Source organism: Capricornis sumatraensis, chromosome 12 (assembly GCF_032405125.1).
Source record: "Capricornis sumatraensis isolate serow.1 chromosome 12, serow.2, whole genome shotgun sequence".
Taxonomy (NCBI): domain Eukaryota; kingdom Metazoa; phylum Chordata; class Mammalia; order Artiodactyla; family Bovidae; genus Capricornis; species Capricornis sumatraensis.
Window position 1 is genome coordinate 38190163 of NC_091080.1, and position 15902 is coordinate 38206064.

Genomic DNA, 15902 nt, shown 5'->3' on the forward strand with positions numbered 1-15902 from the left:
AAGTTTAAAAAAGTTCACAGTGAATATAAAGTTTACTAAAGTTTTTGGTAAAAACGCAAAGTGCTTGTTTTATTTTTAAATTAAAAATCTGAAGGCCAACCCAATAATAATAAACAATAATATGAAAGTTGGGGAAGAGACTGCTCAGAGTTAAAGTATTAGAGGGTCCTTGATTGCTCAGAAAGAAGCTAGTATTCTGATTAACTTTAGACTTAATTAGTCAACTATGCGGTGAAAGCATGAAGGAGAATTACCTTTCAGGCCCATGGGGATAAAAACGGAAAAATGAGAAGAAAATACACTGAGCAGATGAGAGGAAAAATAGAAATAAGAGAAGCAAAGAATAGGCGTGTAAAATAGAAAACACAAAATAAGATCATAGGAATAAGTTCAACTATGTCAAATTCAATACATATTTTCAATGAAATTTTTAAATCACTTTAAGAATACTACATATAATTTATAGATATGTACACATGCAACATAAACAGAAAAGCATGAACAGGCTGTAGACCAAATTTATTAGAGAAGTTACTCTTAAGTAGGAAAGAGAATCCCTTGTGAAAAGTGTTTCAACTGTATCTACAATGTATTTTCTTTTTCTTTTTTAATCTCCTAAACTAATACAGCAAAATGCTAACATTTCCGAGGAAGACAGTGGCTGCTATATTCATCTATATTTTCTGAACTATTTCATAATTTCATATCTGGCAACAGTCAGATATAAAATATTCACATTACTATAAAAAATGAAATACCTTATGAATTTACAGAGTTCAAGAAAGTTATCTCCATTAAGCATGGTTAGTTTATAAATTGATGACTCTCACGTAAGTTTTCAAAATATTAAAGACCACTGAAGTCTCATAATGTATTCAAAGTCAAGACCTATTCAAATCCGAATGCCTGAAATAAATTACTCTTAAATTAAGAAACCAACACTGCCTCTGATAACACTACTTTTTATGTACGTGATTGTAGACTATGTACTAGGAGGCAAAATTCTAGCTTCAGAGAGTAACTACCATGATGGTGAATTTTAAGATTTCACCCACTAAAATCACAAAAAAAGGACAAAACAGAAGGTTTTTGTCCTATATATAAAGCCTATCTTTTTTTTTTTTTTCCAAAGAGCACCAAGGAATATTTGCCATTATGGGTATACAGTACCTGTTAAGTCCTTTGCTAAATCAGGATGGTTCATGAGACAATGGCTAGCAAATTTCACACATTCCAGGCGGATGGGTACATGGATATCATTAAACCTGAAAAAATACAAAAGCACAGAGTAATCTTTAGTGTAAGAGAAACAGACGTGTTCAATCTGCACTTGATTTATATTTATTTCTCTAATTAAAAGAAAAAATAATTTTACAGCATAATTCAAAGCACAACCAGAGTACTGTAACAAAGATTTGTATACTATGCATGTACAAATGCTATGGAACCTTTATATTAAACCAGGTCAATCTCTTGTGAGAACTATGTACTTTTAAGGAGCATGTTCAAACAATACACATTTGGCTCAAAAATAAGAACTGGAATGACAAAATTTTTCCTATAAATATTATACTTTAAAATATATATGCTTATGCAAGTGTTAAGTATATACACAGTTCATGGATACATTATTAAATCTCATACTGAAATGAGAACTCTTCCTCAAATTATTCTTTCTTAAATATAGAACATTCACAAATGTTTCACAGATCTTGTACTAAACCCTGTATTATTTTATGACTTTAAAATTGTGCCAATAATTACTCCTATCTATTATAGTTAACCATCATAATTATTTACACTAACATCAAATCAAATCTTTACATAAAAATGTAGGTATCTCAGTATGCATCTCTGGAAAGTTAAAACTTTTTGGCCGATATGTTATTGAACTATCTTTACCTTTTATACTTCCCCTCTCTTTTTCTTCTCCCGTATAACCTGGTGAACCAACTGTTTTATGCTTATGTGTGTAGTGGTTTTCCACAGTTTAGACTGTACTAATCTTATCATTCTGATGTCAGCTACCAGGTTCCCCTCTCTCCTAAATCCTACAAATTAGTAATCAGGTCTACAGATTTGATCATATTCAGGTTCATTTTTTTAAAGCAAGACCTGATACAGTATCATGTTCCTCCATCAGGAAACATACAGTCTAGTTATCTCTAAACCACCAGTGTTCAAAGCCTATAATATACCTAAATTCATTATGAAGTACAAAACAGAGATTAAAAAAATATATATTGAGTAACAAGAACAAGATTTTCCATTCAACATTTCTGCATGTCTTAATTCTCAAAGATCAAAAAGTTTCCCAATCTTATACCACCTAATACTGTAAGAGACAAAATTTAACAACAAAAAGACAAATAGCAGTCTACTGAATGAGCAACAAGTTACTCATAAAAGCTTAATATTAGGGGAAAAAAACTCCTTCATGAAGTGCACCCAAAAAAAGTTACATAAAATCTAGTCTTTAGTCTCATGGTTTCCTGAGTAATTTGAATCTAAGTACTGCACCTTCTCAACTAAACATGTACCATATAACCACTAAGAGACATCTTTAAATAAATACTCTAGCTCCTTAAAATGGGTAATAATATGATTGTTTATGCCATTAACAAGACAAGGAAAAACTACAATGTAGTAAAAAGGTAACAAATTTAAATTAGAATTTTTTCTCCGAAAATTCTACAGTGGTCTGGTGAATCCAAGTCCTGATTTAAAGATATATTAAATGTCTTTATGTAAAATTATATTTTTTGTTTTGAACATGTCAAATAAAATACATTTTGACTTTTATTAGTAGTTGCATAATTTAATTAAACATAAAATATTGGGCCCTCTTGCTTATTGTATTTAAGGTGAAAAAGTCTAGAAATCAAATTCAAAATGACAATGGGCTAAGATTTATCAGTTTAACACACCTCGTTAAATATTATTATTGAGTTACATAAGAAATAAGAAATCAGAGTAAAAATTTAGTGCTTAATGTATAAAGGCTTATCTCTTCATTTAACAAATTAGAAAAAACAAGTCCAAAAGAGATTAACTGTATTATAATCACTGATGGCTCTGGTAGTGAAATAGAAAGAAAAGTGGCAGTAACAATGCAAATATCTCAACACAAAGAAAACAGAATAAGATTCAATCTTATTTACTTATTTATGACTTAACTGCATTATTTGTTATAAGCATAATAAAAAGCAGGGCGGGGGGGGGGGGGGAGAAATCCTCCTCTATCCTCAAGGTCAAAGTAGGTTTCAGCCAAGACACTGAGAAGTGGTTTTAATATATTCAAGATCAGAGACATCTTTAGAAAAGTAATAAATTCCTCACACAGAAAAAATACACAAACATATTCAAATTTTGCAACCAATTTCACAAGGTTTGTGGATCATTAAAAGCATACAAGAAAGCCCAGATTATCAATTCTTCTTTATCGTAAGAAATGTAGAAAGGAGGTTAGTAGGAGAAACATACATAATCATTTATTTACCCATTCTATGGATACTCTTATCCTTACAAATCTCCAAATAATCTAACTAAATATAATTTTTGTGGAGGGGCTATATCTCACAATGATGTATTTGCAGTTGGAATGAATCACTGCTATGTAATAACACACTTCAGCTTCATGATTATAATACTTTGTAAGATAGCTATTTCAATATATTATCTTTTAAAAATTACTAAAAAAATATTTCTGAAGACAAGGGGAATTTGTAAATATGGCTAATCACTATCAGCATCAAAAATTTCAAAATACAAAATCCTTCATCTATGAAAAAATCCTAAATGTGGATGTTGTTTTAAATTAATAAGTAGACATAAACACATATTACTTTAAAATAGGACACCAAAATCATATACCTGCCCAAGTAACACTGCCAAAGTGGTTTGTTTTGAGAAGCCAATTCTGAATCCTTTGCCCCAAACATTTTTGCCAGTAGTTTAACAACTTGAAGACGTTCCTCATTATCATTGCTCTAAAACAAAACACAACCACAGCTTTAAAACCATGAGGTAGATATACTCAGAATAATTTTTCCCATGATTTACCTTAAAAAACCTTGAAAACTTTCTATGAATTTCAGTTGAAAAATTATACATAAAAAATGTTCAATATATTTTTCACAAAATTAAATGTTATCTTCAATGCTCTAATCATCTCAAATTACATTAAAGAAGTACTCCTGTACACGAAAATTCATCCCAAAGTTTGATTAAAACTTAATGGCTTGGCCTAAAATTGAGGCTTGTTTCCATTCAAAATCAAAAACTAATTCACATCAAACCAACTTGGGACCCTAGAAAAACTATTTGTGGTTTTTAAGAACAGACATTGACAGAGCCCAAGCCTACAGTAGAGAAAGAATTATGTATGACTGTTTAAGCCCTTTGTAGAAATAAATACGCACTAAATATCCCAATACAAGAGTCAGTTCATCTACATACAGCAGATTCCTAATGGAGTTTAACAATGTGATGAAGCCTCACAGATAAGAAAACTAAAGTCTCTGTTATATATACAACACAAGTACTCTGCAGATAAGAACTCAAGCTTCATTATTGATTTTGGTGCCTCTAATACATGACAACACTTAAATGAATGAGCCAGCCACAATGCTAGACTTGAACACAAAATGTGAGACTGTTACAAAGCGCTAATAATCAAGTTACTTAGGCGGCACTGTACAGATTTCTTTTAAATTTTTAAACCAATGCCAAAACCAAGCATTTAAAGACTATGATATGACCTGACTCCTCTTTATTATTTCTTTCGCTATTCCTCCAAAAGAGTCCATTTCAAACCTGACTGAACATTAGAATGACCTGTAAAGCTTTTAAAAATAAAAACAGCTAACCAAAGCTCATCTCTGAACTCCACTGCCTGAAATTCTGATTTAAGTCAATCTGTCTGTCTGTTCAGGCTCCACAGGTGAAGATTCTAATGGGCAGACAGGGATGATTTAAACTGACTTATGTAACCACAACACTGTAATTCTTCGTGTTCTGCACATTCACTCGGCACCTTCCTCTCTCTCCGTGTTTCTGCGTGCTGTTCCCCTTGCTTTAACTGTATGCTGTTTCTATCTTTTATGATACTTATAATATCCGGCCTCTTATTAGATATGGATTTTTCCTCTTCCTCCCATAATGGATGTTAAATTTGCTAGAAGCAGCAATGCTAATTTCTTTTTCTTACATTTCTTATAGTATTTAATATTTTTATTAGATGAAATCAGGCCAACAAATAATTAAAGCTATGACTGCCTTCTGCCTCATCAAAATTGTTAGTGATATGAAAAGAGCGGGCAGAGGAAGGCCAGTGAATAAAATGGCTCAGTTGGCAAATACATCAAAAAGATACTCAGAATAAAATGAGAATAATTATTCGCTGCATTTTGGGGGTAACTACACTATCAACACATTATTCTGTAGCTTTCAAAGAGACAAATTCAAAATTTTAGAAACAAGAAACCCAACACATAAATCATCTAACAACTTTTCTGGGTGGTAGAGTGTGGTTCATCAAAGTGTATTAATTAAAACCAGACTTATTTAATCTTTATGTAACAATCTGAAAGAGAAAAATACGCTCCAAACCTGCAAATGAAACTGAATTTGATGGCATAATTTAATGCCAAAGCAATAAGGACATTATCAATAGTTTCTAGAAAGTCATCTGAAAAGCAAAGGCACTTTCGATACAGGCTAGGTAAGCAAAGATAATGCTCATAAAGGAAAATATTTCACCCTATGTGGATAACAGACTCTAAAACCATTTTTATGGCACAATCAAAGGGTCTGGGGAACCACTATAAACTATGCCTTAGAAACGAAAAAGTCACAACCCAGAAAATATCACCTGGAAAACATTCATCCTGCTAATCATTAATTATAAGCAGATTCAATCTGCTAGGCACCACATCAGCCACTAGCAAGACACAAACAGGCAAGGCACAAACATGTAAATAAATAACAGTAATACACCATCACACTTAAAACATTCAGTTAAAACCACTGAAGTATTAAAAAGCCACAAATAATGGTTCTTGCTAATCTAGTTGATAAAACCATGTTTTTAGAATAGTTACCTTCAATTTAAATTCAAGCTGGGGTAAAACTGAGAGCAGCAAATGACTATCAATATTATAGAGCTCCAAAATTAAGTCAAAGACATGCTCTGACAAATCGCTGATAGATGTTTTCCCAAGCATCAGAACCTGATTAAAAAACTTTTGAGAAAAATAATTTATTAATAAAAGTACCATAGATAAAGTGAATTTTCTGAAATTTTATTATTTCATTAAATCCATTAATATTCTATACAAAGTCAAAACAGGCATATCAAAATGTTTTCTAACAGGTGGGAAACCACTACAGGTTACCAAAAAAGATAAAACATGGAATTCATCTCATACATAGTAGAAGAAATTTCTATTGATTTATCAATTAGCATATCAATAAACATCCTACCTACCAAACACATTTTATTCCCCATTATGGTACTTACCATATTTTACTCTGTATCATGGTTATTTGCATACACGTCTTAGTTTCTCTACTAGATAAATTTCTTAAGGGCAAGGGATCACACTTTGTTCACCACAGCAGTATGGGAGAGAACAGCATGGAAGTTAAAGCCTTACACCTTCATAGTAGGAGCCAATGCCACTTTTAAAATATGTAATTTTATATTTACAATGTAAAACCTCTGATACTTTTTATCTTCTTTTATATTCTGATAAACAATGTATATATATATATATACACACACACACAAAAGGTTTATAGCACTAATTAAAGTCCAATTAAAAGCACACACAAACAAAAGAAAATCCAAATGTGAACATATTTCTTCTATAAGCAGCCAACACTACCTTCTACACTCAAAACATTTATCACATTACTACTGAAAATGGTAAAAAACACATGGCGTAATGATCAAGTTCCTATCTATTTAAAGTCTTTCAAATATGTAAAAAAAATTAACCCACAGAATATCCTACATATTATCTCCCTGAAAAAGGCATTAAGGATTCTCTACATCATACAAGCTGCTCTGATTTCTTCTTTCTGTGACAATTAACATACAACTTGGCTTACTTAGGTTTTCTATCTGGAAAGTACAGTCAAAGACTTTACATTTCAACGTCTTCTCTGCTGGTCTTTAGTTCTTGGGTTGTTTTTTAAATGAAGTTCTTTAGACTTATGAACCTGTACAAACTACCTAACCATGAGGGAAGAAAATAAAAAATTCTATTCTACTATTAGTTATTGGTTTTAAAAATAAGTTGTTTGTCTGTGCTGTTCATCAATTTTGTGTGAAAGAATTTCAAGACATCAAAGATTAAATTCTCATTCAAGTTGAAGATAAAATGGCTTTTTTTTCCCATTCAAAAACTTTCTCCTATTTAAAAATAAATATAGCTTTCCTTAACAAAAGATAATTCTTTCCAATCTGGCCACCTTCGTGCTCAAATCATCAGTGTAGGGAAAATTTCTATCAGTCTGAGAAAGCTCATTTGAAAATGGAAGTGGGGGAAAGAAACATTGCCTGGTTTAACTTCTTACAAATTTCATCAAAAACATTTATTTGACACTTAACAATCTCCAGTCTTCATTGCATAACAAAAGCCTAGTACAGTGCCTGATAGTTTAAATTCAGTTTAAATGAATGAATGATGTGTAACAGGTACTATGATACAACTGTAAGTAAAACAACTTCCTGAGGGTGTATACTTCAGCTGAAGAAGCAAATACATATTTGACTGAAGTATCTCCCTCTAAAAAACATGAGTCCTTCTGTTACAAACAGTAACTAATTTTCACGTTAACATTAAATAACAACTGCCTCCTGATGAAAGAAGGAGGAATAAGTTAAACACTAGTAAGAAATTCTACCTTAAATTTAGATGATCAACTTTAGTTACAAAATAACTGACACCAAGTGAGATTAAGCAATTTAACCAAATTTTAACTGTATCAAGACAAACACCACATTTTTTCAATGCAACAAAATAATTTTGTGCCATCTCCTAAAACCTGCAATTAAAAAGATCTGGTAAAAAATAATATTACCAAGAAGTGATCCATATAGGGAATTTTTTGAATTGTCACTATGTACTTTCTGTTTTTGATACTGTTGTACCTTTTTAATACATATATGTACTTTGTAGTTTTGTGAGTTGTCAAGTTACAAATTCTATTTTAAAAAATAACTCATAACACCAACGTGACTTCTTAAGTTCTATATATAAAAACATCACTATCTATAAAAAAAAAAAAACTTCAATGTGTCTACATGCATGAGAGTGAAAAAAGATACAAGTAAAGAAGACACAGATGTGGGGTTATATTACCTTGATAGCCTACCTTTATTTTTGCTTGTTAGTTCTCTGCTAGGAAGATAAATGAATAATGGCTTCACATGCATAAGCCCAAAAAGACTGAGAATGATTTTTACACTGTACTAAAACCCCACAAGACAAGTAAGCTCACCAGAAAGTATTTTACATGTAATTGTATAGATTTACAGTAGAAAAGTTAAGTAGATTTAGAAGGGAGAACAGGAGAAGGGAAAAAAAGCAATTCTTAATGACTTATTAGCTAACTCTCAAATAAAGCAGGGGAACAAGAAAAAAAGGAAAACAGGGAGAGAGAAGAAAATAATGACAGAGTACTTGGAATAAATATGGAACTGAAGGTGTGCTCAGACCATTCTACTCATCCTGTATCTCCTGCCCCCATCCCCAGCTTCTGATAAAGACAAGTATGGAGTGTGCTGTCTATTATCTGCAGCAAGAACTAACAGCAGGAAACATAAGGTGTAAGTGACAGGGAAATGGTTTTAGCTTGATATATCTGGGATTATCAGAAGTGTTTTTATCTTTCTTTTAGCTTTTATCATAAATATTTTCAGACATACACAGATGCTGAGAGAACAGTATAATGAACCTAATCACCTCATTCTATTCCAAATTTTTTTAATTACCCAATCAAACATTTATTTTCCCAATCCTAGAAAACATACCAACATAGTACAGTGTTATTTTCTTATTTTTGTATCAGAAAAAGTAAGTGTTCCCCTAAAAAAACTGGCTTGGAAGTATCAGCTTAAATAAATGACCACCAGGAGGAGCTCACCTAGTGTATCTAATATCCATGGAGACAATCATTCACAAGCACTTGAAGCAAAGAAAAAGGGAAGGGGTACTTATTAACAGAATGCTTAAATGTGGCTCTACAGATTTCAAGTGCCATCATGTCGTACAAAACGAACTCAATCCACTCAATCTAAGCAATTTACTCCAGCCAATACACAACACTCACAAAACTTGCAGAAATCAATATTTAAGAATTCCCTGGAAATCTTACTGGAGCTATTAAGACAGATTATATAATTCAAGTCTCCAGTTTCTCAAAGTTCACTCTCCATCAAATACATTTTTCCAAATCATCATGTGCTTACAATTATTTAAGCAATAAGCCTGCAACGAAGACTGGAATTTACCAAGGTATTGTTCCATTTCCATGATACATGTTTATATACCAAATTAAATTTTGTATACTTCAAGAAAAAGTCTCCTTCAATAAACTTCTAGAAAATAAAATACATAATTACAAAAGATTTTCCTTCTTAAATTTTTCCAAGAAGACAGATTTACATCCTTTACATGTTCAGATGTGGATAAAAGTGGAAAGCAGGGTGGAGACAGACCTGCTACACAACTCCAGACGCCAACATCAAGACTGTGTTCTGCATTTGTTCCACTGGATGGAACAATTCACATGGAATACAATGTGAATGGTGCCATCTAGAGCTGTGCAGCTCACCAGAACTTCAGGGGTAAAATAAAACCTCAACAAGCTTCTATCCATGAACCTAGCACAGAATACATTTCTCCTGAAAATAGAGAAGATGGTCAATCTTAAATAAGTAGACCTGAGATGATAATGAAAGGGCTATTTCACTGCAATTCTTTCCCATTCTCAGAAAAGGCAGATTTATATGGAATCTATCCCAAGGAGAGTAAGATAGGCAACTTGCACCACATTGCTGTCATTCATACTTGCCTTCAATTTTTATGTCTTGATATTAGTTCATATCTTCTTGTTGTACAAATCAATTTAATTTCCAAAAAGCTGTAAGCAACTTCTCTGAATAATGAAAAGTTCCACATGATTTATCTAATTACATTTAACTCAATTTCCAACAATAAAAACAGTGTACTTTGCTAACCAAAATAAAAACTGTTTTAGTTACAACGTAATTTGAAAGAAGGAAATGAACAAAAGATAGAGGTAATCTAGAAAATATTAACCAGTAATAATTTTAAATGAGAAAGAAAATACACTTAATGATTAAAACAATAAAAATCTTAAAGTATGTACTACTTGCCAAAACTCTGCTTAGAGCAGTCTTTAAAATTTTGGCTAATCTTTCTGACAACCAATTGGACAAGGAAGACTTACATTCGTAATATATGGTTCAATAGCTTGAGCTGTCCTCTTCAGTAAAGCCTTCGCCAAATCGTATGCTTGCTTGTTTAAATTCTGAGGGGGGAGGGGAAAAAAATACCTATATTATACATCACTAAATATGAAAAAGGAAATGTTACCTGTATTCAAAAGGCTACTCTTAAGTATATAAATGAATAAGAAAACTAAAATTCAATTTGAATAAAAGGGAAACAGCACAGCAAAGACACTTTTCTCTGAAGACTAAGTAGTCTGGTAGATCTTAAGATCCCTGTTTAGTATTTTAATACGTAATATGTGCATGCTTAGTCACTAAGCCATGTCTGACTCTTTGGAACACCATGGACTGCAGCCCGCCAGGGTCCTCTAATTGGATTTCCAAGGGAAGAATACTGGAGTGGGTTGCCATTTCCTTCTCCAGGGGGATCTTCTTGACCCAGGGATTGAACCTGGTTCTCTTGCACTGCAGGTGGACTCTACTGTCTGAACCACCAGGGAAGCCCATTATCACATACTACAGCTTATTTACTCATTCTCCTATTCACAGACATTAAATTGTCTTGTACATGGCTCTTGCACATGTAAGAAATAATTTTCTATAAACACTACCTTTATCATTTTTCAAATGAGCTGTTTTTGCCTTATTCTTATTTGTGAAGTTTCTCTATAAATTCTATCCACTAAATATCTGTCAATTATATGCACAATATACCTTATAGTTAACATTTTTACATTGCTTATGGTGCCTTAGGACATAGAAGTTTTCATTTTAATATAACCAGATATATCAATCTTTTCCTATTTGGCTTGTGCTCTCTCCACTACTTGGCTTGTGTTCTCTCTACATTTTTAAAATTCTTTCTACACTGATGTTAATGTTGTTTTATAGTTCTGAATAAAACTTTAAACACTGGCTTTTCATATTTAGATCTGGATTCTACCTGTACTTTATTTTTATGCATGGTGTAAAATAAGAATCTTGTATTATTTTCCACATGGACATTCAAGTCCATTATTCCTTCCAGAGAGTTCCCTGTAATATCCACACTCTCAAGTTTCTATACAACTATGTATCTATTTGTAAGGTATCCATTACTTCCATATGTCCCTTGGTGTATTACTATTACTGCCTGATTTTACAGTCAAAGAGACATATGGAAGCAATGTCTTAACATCAGGTTAAGGTAAGTCCCCGCTTTCTTACTCGTTTTCAAAAACCAATTTGTCCAACTAAAAACACATGCTAACATACACACACATTCACAGTATCTATTTTGATTGGGTTATCTATTAGTATGCAGAGGAACGACATCATTATGATACTGAGTTTCCCATCACATAAACATAACAAATCATGCAACATATTGAAGTGTTCTTTTATACTTTTCCATCAACTGCAATAATTTTCAACACTAAGGTCATGTACAGTGTTATTAAATTTCTAAGTAGCTCAAGTTTTTGTTAAAAGCTACAAATAAAATTTTTTTCCAGATTACACTAACAGATTTTTATATATTGATCTTATACCTAGCAACTTCAGAATTTACTTGTTCTAGAAACTAATTCGTACATTTTTTTTTCTGTACAAGCAGTCAGAACATCTGCAAATAATTTCAGTTTTGTTTCTTCTTTCTAATCCTTTTTTATCTTTTGTTTGTATTGTTTTATTCCACTAACTTAAGACCTCCAGTTAATGTCGATTAGAAACAGCATACTTGTCTCTTTCCTGAGTAGAAGTGATATTTTTATAATATCCCTAACTTCAAAGAGAATGCCTCATCATTTCACCATTAAGTGCAGTACCATACACAACCTTATAAGGTTAAAGAAATTACTTTCTATTTAAAATATGCTAATATTCTTTATCATAAGTTATACTGAATTTTAGCAAATAGTTTTCTTTATTGATCTATTGATATTTTTTCTCTTTGCTCTGTTAATTTCCACAAATATCTTAGCCTACTATTAACCATCTTTGTATTCCTAAAATTAAATCAATTTGCTCATTACCAATATTACTTTGTATCATTCTGGATACTGTCCATTGCTATTTTATACTGGATTTACATGAGTATGCTGCTGCTGCTGCTGCTGCTAAGTCGCTTCAGTCAAGTCCGACTCTGTGCGACCCCAACAGACTCCTCTGTCCCTGGAATTCTCCAGGCAAGAATACTGGAGTGGGTTGCCATTTCCTTCTCCAATGCATACATGCAGGCTAAGTCGCTTCAGACTCTGTGCAACCCTATGGACAGCACCCCTCCAGGCTTCTCTGTCCACAGGATTCTCCAGGCAAGAATACTGGAATGGGTTGCCATTTTTAAATTAAATTATCCTCCTTTCTTGCACTTGGTTTTGTCTAGTTTCCCTATGAAAATTAATTCTGCTCATAATGTGAACTGTAGAACATGCCTTCCTTTTTATAATCTGAAAAAGCTTTCTAAATATCAGGATTACATGGCACTTAAATGATTAATAGAAATCTGCTGGTGCTGGGTTTTAAGTTCTTTTATGCTCGGTTTGAGTTCTGTGGCTGTTGCTATTATTATTGTCATGGCTGTTTGGCAGGAAGGCCATTGTTTTATGGATACAGTTTCTAAAACCAATTAAATTTTTTACTGGTTAAAGGTTATTCAAATTTTTCTCTCTTGAGAAAAAATTGGTAAGTTCTATTTTCTAGAAATTTGACCAATTCCAAATATGTTAGCATAAAATAATGTTCATGGAATTGTTTCTGATCTTTTTAATGTTTGCTGTTCTTCATTTCATTCTAAAACTGTTTATTGATACCATCTCCCTTTTTTTGACTTGACATGATTTGACTTAAATTACCAACTTTAGGTTTTTCTGAAATGTCACTGTATTTTCCATTTGATTAACTTCCATTCTTCATTGTTTACTTTCTTCTACCATTTGTACACTCTAACAACAGTTTTATAACTTTTTGAGCTGGAAACAACTATGAAGTTGTATTCAAAATATTTAACTTGAATCCCAGAGGATTCAATATGTATCATTTTAATTATCATTTCTAAATATCTAGTAATTTCCGTTATGGTTTATTCTTTTGACAGATTAATTATGAGTGCTACAGCATTGTTAGCTGTGTGTTTTAAAATCCTCAAGAACCACTGGTCTACTAGATTTATAATTACTGGGAAGTTTTTAAAATGGCCCAGCAAACTGTGAGTTTCTCCTTATAATTTTTCAATATATGCTTTATATATTAATATTTTTAGCCTATGTAATTGCAAGTTAGATATCATTTTAGCACTATAATTTATCACTGTATAAAACCATTCTCTATCCAGTGAAGACTATACTACCCAAAATCAATACAAGCTACTTCAGTTAGTATGTGCTTGGCAAATACTTTTTCCATCCTTTTAGTGTCACCTTTGGTGAAATTACTTTTGTTGTTATCTCTTATTAACAATGACCAGGTGGATTACTTTTAATCTAATCTGACAACCTGAAGTAGTAAATTTGGTCCATTTACATTTATTTTAATTCTTCCCTGCATTGTAATCCTTAAAATTTTAACAAAAGTATTTCACTTAAAGTTCAAAGTAAATTTTTTTACAGCTCTATCCTCCTGATCATCACCAGGATTATATCACTCACTGACTCCATTAAGTCATTCAATCTTACATGCTATTTTTATCCAGTGGTTTAGGACCATTTTGTTAATATCCCTTTAATAAGTACAACTTTTACTACTATTGTTTTTGCTTTATATCAGTTCTTACTTAGAGCATTTCGTTGTTCACCACTATTACTTACATTTTACTTCTTTCAAGTTTCAATTTCCAGTATTCTAAAGTATTTGAAGAGTAGTAGTTCCTTCAGGAAGGGTATATTGACAAGTTGTATATTTAATGTCTTAAGTTCACTCAAACTGGATAGCAGCTGTGTCTGTGTACAGTTATTTTATCTTAGCACTTTGTGAAATATAGGTCCATTATCTTCTGGCATCTGTCCTTGCTACTGAGAAGTCAGACATCACTTTAAGGTTTATTCTTTGTAAGGGCTATGCTTTACCCCTCTGGATGCTTTGTATGAACACATTATTTCTATTTCGGCATTCTACAATTTCTCCAGGATGTGTCTGCACTGGGTTTTGTTTATATTCTGATCATGACTCCTTTGTTACCTCACTCATAAATTTGTGCTTCTCATCAATTCTAGAAAATGTTAAGCAAATATATACTTGCATATCATTTCTTTTTCCATTCTTATTTGGTGTTCTGTATCACTTTTAGATATACTGGACCTTTGCAGTCTCTCTCTCACCTATTAGAATCTTTTGTTTTCCTTATCTCACTGTATTTGTATAATATCCTCAGATCTATACCCTAGTTCTCTAAATGTCTGTTACAATCCAATAAAGATTTTGATCTCAATGACCATTTTTAATTTATACTTTTCTTTCCCCTAACCTTACACCTTCTCCTTTCCTATGTCTCACTATCATGTTTTTTAACTCTTAAACTCATAGGCATTAAGACATAAAACTGTTATATTTAATTCTGTTAAAGGCATTTATCATTTTTAGTTTATAAATATATTATCTGAATTTTTAGTTAGTGCCTGATTTTTCACTATTCAGGGACTATTTTAAAAGTTTGGAAATTTTGGATTATGAGGTCATTTTTCCCTGGCAATATTTCTGAGAAAGCTGTATAGCTATAATTTAAATTATATTTTGCCAGAAAGGTCTTAAGTTTGCAAAGACCTTTATACTGGTGAATCACAGAACCATATTTCCACTGCTTACTAGGGTGTTAGTCATTTTCAAAGAACAAAACAAACACATATACACACACAACTTGATTAATATTACCCAGGCAGGAAATACCAGTGCCATCAACATTTCCTTCTTTCCAAATTAGTAAAGACTTCTCTTTTAATTTCACCCCTCCTTTCAAACTATACTAATCACTATTTTTACCCAAGGCCCTAATTGGTAATGTATCTCCCAACATATATAAGAGAATCAAAGAAGAGAAAATGAAAGTGTTAGTCGCTCAGTCATGTCCAACTCTTTGCGACTCCATGGATCGCAGCCTGCCAGATTCCTCTGTAAATTTCCGGGTAAGAATACTGGAGTGAGTTCCCACTTCCTTCTCCAGGGATCTTCTCAACCCAGGGATTGAATCCATTTCTAAATAGCTATTAATATATTCCTTGAAACATAATCCTATATAAAACTGAGTTATTATAGATATTTTATCACATGTACTAAATCTATTATCTCTTCTTTCCATTTAATTAATGACTAATAAGTGTTTCATGTTTTCAGTTCAGTAAATTGTGTCCGACTCTTTGCAAACCTATGAACCACAGCACGCCAGGCCTCTCTGTCTATCACCAACTCCTAGAGTCCACCCAAACCCATGTCCATTGAGTCAGTGATG

General features: G+C 32.2%; 1 protein-coding gene across 1 annotated transcript in view; it reads right to left on the reverse strand.

The window, feature by feature from the left end:
* Positions 1 to 15902, reverse strand: part of PDS5B (PDS5 cohesin associated factor B) — a 164107-nt gene that overhangs the window by 93424 nt on the left and 54781 nt on the right. The window contains exons 7-10 of the mRNA XM_068984336.1: positions 10483 to 10563; positions 6102 to 6242; positions 3874 to 3989; positions 1171 to 1265 (exon numbers count right to left, since the gene is read on the reverse strand). Coding sequence (XP_068840437.1) covers positions 1171 to 1265; positions 3874 to 3989; positions 6102 to 6242; positions 10483 to 10563 — 433 coding nt within the window. The remainder of the gene's footprint in view (positions 1 to 1170; positions 1266 to 3873; positions 3990 to 6101; positions 6243 to 10482; positions 10564 to 15902) is intronic.